General features: G+C 45.2%; 1 protein-coding gene across 1 annotated transcript; it reads left to right on the top strand.

The window, feature by feature from the left end:
* The first annotated feature begins 2808 nt into the window (after positions 1–2808).
* LOC124480436 (PPARGC1 and ESRR induced regulator, muscle 1) lies at positions 2809–10499 on the top strand. Its single transcript, XM_047039754.1, has 4 exons — positions 2809–2899; positions 3490–7061; positions 8723–8839; positions 9318–10499. The coding sequence occupies exons 2-4, from the start codon at positions 3524–3526 to the stop codon at positions 9431–9433; spliced, it is 3771 nt and encodes a 1256-aa protein (XP_046895710.1). The 5' UTR covers positions 2809–2899; positions 3490–3523; the 3' UTR covers positions 9434–10499.
* Positions 10500–10579: the final 80 nt, after the last annotated feature.

The following is a 10579-nucleotide window of genomic DNA, read 5'->3' as shown; positions in this document are numbered from 1 at the left end:
AGAGAGAGAGAGAGAGAGAGAGAGAGAGGGGGGGGAGAGAGAGAGAGAGAGAGAGAGAGGGGGGAGAGAGAGAGAGAGAGAGAGGGGGGGGGGGGAGAGAGAGAGTGAGAGAGAGAGGGAGAGAGAGAGGGAGACCCGAGAGAGAAAGGGAGGTTGGGAGAGAGAGACTGAGAGGGGCATGAGAGGTAGAGAGAGAATGAGTAATAGAGAGAGAAATCGAGAGAGGGAGGGAAAGATGGAGGGAGAGAGAAAGGGAGGAATAGAGAGGGAGGAAGGGGGAGAGTGAGAGGAATAGAGAGACTGAAAGAGCGGCTGGAGAGGGGGAGAGAGAGAACGAATAATAGAGGAGAGAGAGAAAGAGAGAGACAGGGCCTTCTTGGGCACATTGCCCAGCCTGTGGCTCGCTGCTAATTAGATAGGCAGCTTTCCTATAATTAACCATAGTGGAGACAATTAGGCAAACAGTGTCTGTGGTTACAGCCTGTTGAATGTGTGAGTGCTTGATGCAAATTCAGATGGCTCAACTACCCCCCCATACACACACACATACACACACACATACACACACACATACACACACACACACACACATACACACACACACAACCCCCTCCCTCTGACACCAATCCAGCTGGTGCATCACTTAGTTACAATGTTAGAATTTCCCCATTTTAATCAAGTGCAACCTCTTTGAGAAAACACTCTTTGAGAAAACACTCTTAGAAGAAAGACTCTTAGAGAAAACACTCTTAGAGGAAACACTCTTAGAGGAAACACTGACGTGCTTTCAGGACATGTTTTTGTTTTTATATAAATAAATATAATTCCTAAACTGCAGCACTGAGAGAGAAACATCTGCACCCTGTCAAGTGCTGATGAGATCCTGCCAGATCTGCTGTCTCTACGACTTTAGGGTGAGTGACATTTTGACAGAAAGGGGGGGGGGGGGGGGGGGGACCCTGTAATCCTATTTTCCTCATTAAGTCAGCCTGATAGCAGTTATCAGGGACTCACCCTGACCCCAGAGTACACAGCCTACAGCATGGCACACACACTTTACTACAGACGGACTGTGGAACAGTAGTTCTCGTCAATCTAGCTTTAGTAATCTTTGCGACAGTTTAATTCCATGTATTTATATTTTGTCATATATTTGCCCAGGAAAGTGATTATTTCACTTCATGACTACACACTTTTCTAGTTATGAGTTTGATCTGCAGTCTAAGGCTCTAAGCATTGAGTTACACCCATCCCATCTCTACTCGGAGATGGCAAAAGTACTCACGTCCTTCACTCAAGTAGAAGTACAGATACTCATGTTTAAAAAGACTGGTAAAAGTTGAAGTACTGACTACACTTTTTCACTCAAGTTAAAGTAAAGAAGTGTGGGCTCTGACATATACTGAAGTAAAAAGTAGCCATTACTACTACCTGTTTTAGTGTCATGTTGGTAACTGAACCATTACTACTACCTGTTTGATGTTACATCATATTAATACAAAAAGAATGCTTTTAGACACAGACCATTTTGAACATCTCCCTCATATATGGCCATGGGTGATCAGGAATGTCTCTATTCTCAGTCATGTAGACATCACTAACTCTGTCTCATCCGTAATGTACCATTTCTATGTAAATATTTTTTCAACCTTTCAAAACTTTTTTCGAAAATATTTTTTCAACCTTATGAAACTTTTTGAGAAACTTTTTTCTAAACCTTTCAAAACTTCTTTGAAAAATACTTTTTAAACCTTTCAAAACTTTTTTGAAAATACTTTTTAATCCTTTCAAAACTTTTTTGAAAATACTTTTTAAACCTTTCAAAACTTTCTTTTCACACAAGGAGTGAAAGTAAAAAGTTGTCAGAAAAATAAATAATCAAGCAAAGTACTGATACCAGCAAAATCGATTTGAGTACTTTGTTACTTCCCATCTCTGTCCATACTGTAGATAGATACTGTACCTACTTAACAACCTCCACTATTGTAAAATTAGTATATCTTCAGCTAATTTGTGATTCCTGTAGTGTAGACTAGAGGTACTTAAGTGACCACCACACCACTGAGAGTCCTATAATGTAGACTAGAGGTACTTCTTAACAGACCACTGCACCACCAAGTGTCATGATGTAGAAACTGTGTGTGTGACATGGGTCACGTCAGATGAGAGTCACATGAATCAGTTCATGACACACACCACCACACACACACACACACACACACACACACACACACACACACACACACCCTGGCCTGCTCGGACACTTGAACTGTGACACCCAAAGCTCCTCTGGTATTTTCGTTGAATATCTTTGTGACATCACTCTCTGTGACATCATGCCGGATGTATCAGCTGACTGGCTGGTTGTTGTCCTAGAAACATTATGGCGAATCCAAGGTTGTCAGCTGCCACCCTTTCCCCATCATGAAATATATATTTTTTTTCTTCAGAAAAGTAGAAATAAATACCATGCCATATCCAATTCATAATATAAAAAATAAAAAACCCATTGTATTTAGTTCACACGTGCTTTCCTCAAAATCTCCGTAGGGACAACATTAATTTTAGACGAGAAAGTCACACAATAATAACGTAATCTACTCTCTACATCCCCCCCCAGCCCTTGTAGTCTTGTGTGGACTCTATTTAGAGTCCTGAAACGCTACACCTCTGTGCTGCTGTTGGCGGGCGTGGGCGCAGGTTGAAGCGTCACATGGGACCAGACCCCTCGCTCTATTTAGAACAGAATCACACTGCACGCCGCGCGTGGTGCTCTCTCACGCAGAGAGTGAGAACACAGACCCACGCGAGAACACGGACACACACACACACACACCATGCCAGCATAGGGAACCCAGATTAGACCCTGGGACTTAGAGCACAGAAGGAGTCTTGACAGGTAGGCACAGTGAAGATCCTGCTGGTGTGTTTAGCAGCACTTTAACTGGACTCTCTCTGTGGATCTGGGGGAGAGTGGGGAAATATGTACGGGTGTTGGTTTTGTTTGTTCTGCAGCAATTTTAGGAGTGGTTTGTATACTAGGCTTGTATGAGACTGTGAAATGAAGTTTATGGGTTTGGTTTTAAGTGTTTATTTTCCATGAAGCAATGACAGTATGTATTGATTAGTCATCGGCTCTAAGACTGAAATCAAAACATCTGCAGAAACTAGTTATTATTAGTGAAGGAGATTAAAGACTTGTGTCAGGTATCATTTATGCAATGTTGCACACTTGTGTGATTATCTGACCTACCCAGAAAGTCAACACAGTTGTCTTGTCACTGGAATGATGTGTCTTGATACATTTCAAAAGTGCATAAATAGCCACACACATCTTAGTGTATTCACACATGATTTGTGAATGTAACTACATTTTGCTGTGTATCCACAACCTACTCTGTCGAGTCTCCCAAAAGGTAAAGGGGAAATGTAAACCTTTTTTACAAAGTTTGCTGTAACATTCACTGTCCGTGTCCATTGATCCTGCAGTTTGCGGTGAAACCGCCTCGATCTTTCCCTGGCGATGGATGACTTTGAATACAGCGTGGAGATCTCGGACCGCGACTGGGACTGTTTCTTCCAGGAGTGCGAGGAGTGCTCCCTCCTTTCTCCCGCGTTGGCCGGAACGGACGACTCCGGCATGAGTGACCTCGACGATTTGGGGTCAGCTCAGTTGAGCAAGGCTCTCGTCGAACCCAACCTGGGAGCGGCCTTCCTGGAAGACGGACGTCCTTCCGACGGCCCCCCCGATCGCCAAGGGTCCCCCTTGCCGAATTACCTCAGCAAATATGCCGTTGGTGTTTCGGAGAATATCCTCTCGGGGAGCGAGGAGGATGTGCACCTGGAGTCTGTAAATAGGTTCTTTGAGAGGCTTAGGAGTTTTACGGAGACAGGGCAGTGTATTGAGCCCGGCACAACGGCAGTTGGAAAAACTGAAGAGGCAGTGAAGAGGGAGGAGGCGTGTAGCAACGGGCCGCCCGCCAACCTCGCTGCTTTGCCAGCAAACATCCTTGAGTTCAACTCCCAGTCTGCCATTAGTGAAACAGCAGCTGGGAAACACACGGCAGTGCCAGATGACTCCGACTGCACCACAACGGGTACAGATACCGGTGCTGATTTCAAAATGGCTTCTGAACGCACACACTCCGAGTTTCAGGATGAGGCAAACAAACCCTTTCTGGACACGGAGCTGGCCATCAGAGAGGAGGAGTGGTTGGTGACGACGGCTCACAAACCAAGAAAGACGAGGGATGAGGAGGATCCGTCTCTTGACCAGAGTGTCTGCCTAGACCTGCCCTCTGCCCCTGGAAAGTCACCCCAGAGCTCACAGACATGGGTGGCTAAATCCATGGATGATCTGAGGCCTGGAGACGACTTGGTTGATCAGGCGCTGCTGAAGAGAAGCCCCCCCCTTCAGGAGAAGCCCTCAGTTAACCTCGATGTGATTCCTTGTGATAACGAGGCAGAGGAGAGCAAATGTGTTGGGTTGTCCTGCCAGCTGGGTGCGAGCAGAGTAGCCAACCAGGAGCTATCCCCGGCAGGTAACAACAAGAAGAAGAAGAGGAGGAGGAAACGAGCTAGCATGGAGCCCGTGGAGACTGAGTGCAGTTACGAGAGGCAGGTATTAGCCAACCGTAGTGACTCGGACGAGGAAACGCGAGCATTCTGGGCAGCTGAAATGAGTCCTCTGGCTAAATTATCTGGAGATTGTTGCGATGGTTTTATGATTGAGCACATCCAACCTCCACAAAGTCTAGCTGATGACAAAGACCTGTCAACACCAAGCTATGGTGGTGATAACGTAACTAATTTACAGCCATGCAGCGGATCAGCATTACAAGCATCAATTGAATTCCAAGAATGTGACGGGTTGTCGGCCTCATGTGCCACCTGTGTTGGTGGTGAGCCAGCAAGTACTGGTAGCCTGGCAACAAGCCAGACAGAGCATGAGCCTCAAGTGAATAATACAAAAATAAAAATACCAACAAATGAGCCTCAACAGGACATAGATCGAGAATTGATGAATGTGGAGGATTTCACTGCCACAGGTTTTATTTCACCTAAACAAGACACTTTGTGTGTTGTTACGGACAGCATGGTTGGGTTAGACACACAGGGGCAGTCTGTGGGTGGGGAAATGCAGCTCAAGTTCACAAGACCTAGTTTAGACTTCAGGGAGATCCAAAAAGAGGCACATACTGATTTAACTCTGTTGTCTGACAAGTTATTGTTTCCTCACAGAAGCAGCTACCACTCAGAACCTGACACAGGAAACAGTCAAACACACTATAAAGAAGATACTTATCAGACTGTGTGCCCAGCGCATGAAACAGACCCCATGTTAGTACTTCCACATGTTTGGAAAGTTGATCAACAGAGCAGTTTAAAAAGTCCTTTCTCTAGTTTGTCTGCTTTCAAAGGCAACCAAAACAGAGTAGATGAGTCTAACATAACATCTTCAACAGTACTGCCAGTTTCAAAACACACCGATGCATCCCCTGCATCATCTGAAAGCCCTGATACATTGATCACGTACTGTGGTACCCCCCCGATGGCGGACACAAGTGAAATAACTGACAGAAACAAAAGCCAAGATATCTGTGAAAACGACACAGAGCTCAGAGCTTATTCACTGGTGCCCACAGAGGATGCCAGAGCAAGGACAGGGGATGGGCAGGTGACAGGGAACACACCCGACCCCAACATGACCGGGTACGCCATGTCCTCTTTCTGGAAGGATATGGAGCAAATGACGATCAACGACATCTTGCGTTTCCAAGGGATCGGCGCGGTCCAGCACCACGTTACCCCGCCAGACGGTGTGACGGCAGAGCCCGTGGAGGGTGTGGACTCTGGATATTTCGGTGAACGGGGGGATTCGAACCCTCAACTGTCCGGTGAAGTCTTCAACATCTCAAGTTTTGACGAAGATTCAAATCCAATCACTGATGCCGACGTGGGTGGTGTTTGTCCCGACTCTAGTGGCGTCTTGTGGGAAAGTAAGCATGAGCCTGTAGAACCGGGAACTGAGACGTGTTCTGATCATGCAACCCTCGTGAAGGATTTACCCCAGCAAATAATCTCTGGCAGTCCCCAAAAATACTACGTAAAGAAAATGTACAAAAACAGAAGTATGCAGAACTTGCCTGCTCTGGAGTCTAAACCTTTAGGTCAATCGCTTAAAAGTCGGGTTTTACCAACTGTCATCACCGAGGAAGGTGAATACGACAAGGAGCTTTTCAATGAAGAGCACACGCTGAGACGAGACTGCCGGCCCGACTCTTTACCTCCATCTTCTTTTTCTGAACAAGTCAACACAAAAAGCTACAACTTCTCTATCACAGATATATTCAGATATTTCTTTACAGGTTCAACATCCGAACCCTGTCAGTCTGACACAGACAACATGCAGACAACGGCCGCTTCCTACGCCAGTGGAAACTCAGTCGCTGAGACGTATGATCACTTCTTCTCAGACTTCGAGGTGGACAGCTTCTTCTACCCTCTCTTGGAGGAAGGACACAACAAAAACGAAACGGTGCCCATCTTTTCCTGCTCGCGAACCACCAACAGGAACCTCCAGTTCCCTGATGCCTACGACCATTTCTTCCCCTCGTCCTCCTCTGAAGATTCGTCCATGGAATCTGACGAGGAGGATTGCGAAAGCCGGGCGCCGATTCGCGTTGTGTCAAGGTTCACTCTTAAGGACGGTGAGATTCAAGGTGCTTCCACAGGACCAGATATTTATGAGAACTTCTTCTCTGACTGGGACCAGGGTGGGAATGTCTTCTGGAAAAATGGGCTTTCTTTAAGGAATGTCCGGTTTCCTGGGTCCACCTACCAGAGACCAACATCTGACTCCTTAGCTTTGGTACCTGTTACGTACAGTAATCAAACCAGGAAGTTAGTGCAGAGGACAATCCAACCAATCAAAGTACTTGGGAACCAAGCCCAGCCCTTCCTTGACCCTCTCTTGTACAACTTCAGTGACAGGCTCGTCAGACAGCTAGCCGAGCAGCCTTTGAGACACGATGACCTACAGATAGCCGTTGCTAATCCAAGTAAGACTACATTTTTTATTTTGTGTTGTTTGTTATGTCAGAATCCTGTGCTCATATTTCCTCATACTTTTTCTAAGGAGGATTGTAATAGAATGAAGCAGGGACAGCCAGTGTCCCTATGACAACAAGCTTGGACCCCCTTGTGGCCCCCCTAAATGGGGAGTCTGAATAACTATACACATGGATCTTTTGCCTGTTAATGCAGAGAAGAAAACTATATGAAAACAATATTTTTTTATGTACCTGGCCCCTCTACCAATACACCTGGCCCCAGCTTGCCCCCCTCCTCCTCCCCCCAGAGGGGGAGGGGCCTCTGACATGGTGCCGTGTGATGTCGCTGGTGCTCGTTCCCCGACACGGCTGTGTCCTACAGGAACTCTGTCCAAGGACACTGACTGGTCAGCACGTAGTAGTGTGAGCCGTGCCAGAGGAATGGCTGTACGTGATAACTCGTCTTCCCTCCATGTGGGTGTCCTGTCCATCTTGCGCCGTGCCAAGAGTCTTCTCATGCTTGGCTTCAGGGGATTATATAAAAATAGTGGCGCTTAGGTAGCCAAAGGTGCATCTCCATAGAGATCCAACATCTTAGCGAACTACTTATCAAATAATCAAAGTATGAGTAATCGAAAACATTAAATTATGAGTTTAGGGATGTGGGATTTGCACTCTGTGTGATGTATGTTGTGTTGAAGAGTTCACAAGGTTCGTCTATAGGACTCCTACGTGCTCCAAGGTACCACAGATTTAGTTTCAGTGTTTGGAATCAGCCCAGGTTGCCAAGGCCTGTAGCGGGAGTCTGATCTTGTCACAGAGACAGTCTTTCTCAACCCTGGTTGTCGGGACCCTCTGCCCTGCATGTTCTAGATGTTTCCCTGCTCCAACACACCTGGTTCTAAAGAATGAGTCAGCTCAGCAGAAGCCTGATAACAACAAATTTGTTTGAATCAGGTGTTCAGTGATCAGTGATAATCACTCTCTACCAAAACACATCGAAACAAAACGTATTTGTGTAGACCTTTTTACAAGCAGTGTCAACCCTCAAGGAAGACAAGAAAAAACTCCTTGGATCTTGGGAGTAATTTATCAGAGAATAAATTGAAGAAATCTTGTGAGGGGCAATTCGGTGAGGGATCCCTTCCTCCAGAGACGGTCACTCCACAACAATGAGCCCATGTCCTTTTGTCTGGAATGTTTTCCATTCTGATTCTGTAAGGACTCAGGACAGCTGAAGAGTGTCGTATCACCATTGAACATGTTTTTTTGGTGCAGAGCCAGTTTAGGGGGAAAGCGCAGACCCTTAGCGCCTCCAACTACAGTGTCATTGCATGATAGGTCAGCTGTGTGTCTACTGTTACATTGCGTTTAGTATACTGTATAGCATAAACGCAACACCATCCTCGCAGATACATTTATGTAAAGTATTCACAGTAGGAGAGAGAGAGAGAGAGAGAGAGAGAGAGAGAGAGAGAGAGAGAGAGAGAGAGAGAGAGAGAGAAAGAGAGAGAGAGAAAGAGAGAGAGAGAGAGGGTGGAAGACATGCACCAAAGTGCGGTGGCCGGATTCAAACCCAGGCTGCTGCAGTAGGGCCTTAGCCTGTATGCGGAGCTACCGAAGGCTGGTTTCTCCTAACCTTGTTCTGCGTCTCCCTCCTGGTGCTGTAGGGCTAGATGCTCCTCTGCTGAACGTCAGGCAGACGGACATGTGCTTGGTGTTCATCGCATTTGCCTCTTGGGTGCTGAAGTCTGCCAATCCACAAGTGGGAGACGCGTGGAAGGCCGGTAAGTGCAGAACCAAAGATCGTTTGTTTCAAGTCTGTGTGATCTACTGTATGAGAAGGAGAGTAGGTTTGTTTATACATGAGTGGGACGTGACCCAGACACTTCTATTAAACGGCAAATCTGTCTTCCCCACTTTTTATTAAGAAAATTATGTTTAACTCATCCTCGGTAAAAGAAATTCAAGCTTTCCCACCCACATTGGAAAACAAACCCATGCCCCTGGATTTGACTTTAAGAGGAGATTTGTTCTTTGTGTGTATGGGTTTACTGAAGTATTTTATGGTACGTACATAGCATAAATTAATTATAACAAACAATAATTAGTCTGTGAGTCCTGTGCAAGGCAGTGGTGATGTCTTGTGACTGTTCCTCTAGTCATTTCCAATATTACGTGATCGCATTCTCACTAATACCTCCTATAGGAAAGACGTGATGTGTTTGCTTGTTCTTCTCCTCCTGGTGTTGCTGAACGGGCCAGTCCTGCTGGCCAACGTCAGTGCCCTGTCTGCCATCCGATACCTGAGGAGACACGCCAGGAAGGAGGAGGAGGAGGCAGGGCGAGGGGAAACGCTGCGTCACACTCCTTCCATGTGATCGGGGATCATCCAGCCTGCTCCGAAACGTCACTCCAACCTTTTTGCCATGGAAAACCAGAGAGACTTTGTGTTATTCTGTGGAAAATTGAAGAGAAACTGAGTATTGTTTCATGGAATACTAGAGAAAGAATCTGAATTATTTCATGGAAAACTAATGACTGAACGCTGTTAGGCTTGAGGCTCTATAAACATATATATATATATATATATATATATATATATATATATAAGAATCTGGTTTTACAGATACAGAGGCAGATTTTGATGTGCAGTGTTCAAAATGTTTGCACTTTTTATAGACACATTGTGAATGTTCATGGATGTTATTTTCTTTCTGGGGAAGCTTCTTTGAGGGTTTACCTCTTGAACTGACTCAAACTGAGGTGTGAAGTACACTAATGACTCAACTCAAACTGACCCAATATGTATTAAAAGAGGTCCTACAGATGAAAGGTCATGGGAGGAGAAAGGTGATTGAAAGCTTGAGTGAAACACACCACAGGTAATGTTTAACAACAGAAAAACACACCATAACATTTTGGTTGTGTTTCTGATTTACAGACAAATGTTCTTAAATGTAAAAATGCAAGTGTAAATGCTACACAAACTTCCAGTGTAAAAACAATTAATAAACTACTGTCAACTGAAGTTTCAAATCCAATTTCATCAGCAGAGAGGGGGAGTTTCATTTTGATCGTAGATACTATTTTTTATGTTTCCATCTGCCATGTTCTGACTTGCTCTGTAAGCTGTGGCTGACGTTCCTTTCAACTGAAGTAAAAAGTATTTCTGTCGTTCGAGTGCTGTTTGTGCTGCAGTTACACATTTCAGACAACAGAGGGCGCCACAGGATAACATTATGAATCATGCCAAATAATCTTACATTGTACATCTTCATCCATCTCGCAGACGCCTTTTTGGACGTTCAAAAAGTGCACATAGAAAGTACGAAACATGAACTAAATTGGTATAGTGTCACTAGGGAGGTGCACAACCTCAATCTATACCCCTGATTATAGATACATAATCATCTTCAAGTTTGAGCTCATATGTTTTGGTCATTTTTGCACGTGCAGAACAACTGTCATTGATACTCCCAATGTAACATTTAAACTACAAAACATAAATGGTGAAGACAATTTGA

The sequence above is a fragment of the Hypomesus transpacificus genome, chromosome 18, assembly GCF_021917145.1.
Source record: "Hypomesus transpacificus isolate Combined female chromosome 18, fHypTra1, whole genome shotgun sequence".
In the NCBI taxonomy this organism is placed as follows: domain Eukaryota; kingdom Metazoa; phylum Chordata; class Actinopteri; order Osmeriformes; family Osmeridae; genus Hypomesus; species Hypomesus transpacificus.
This window is presented reverse-complemented; position numbering and strand designations above follow the sequence as displayed.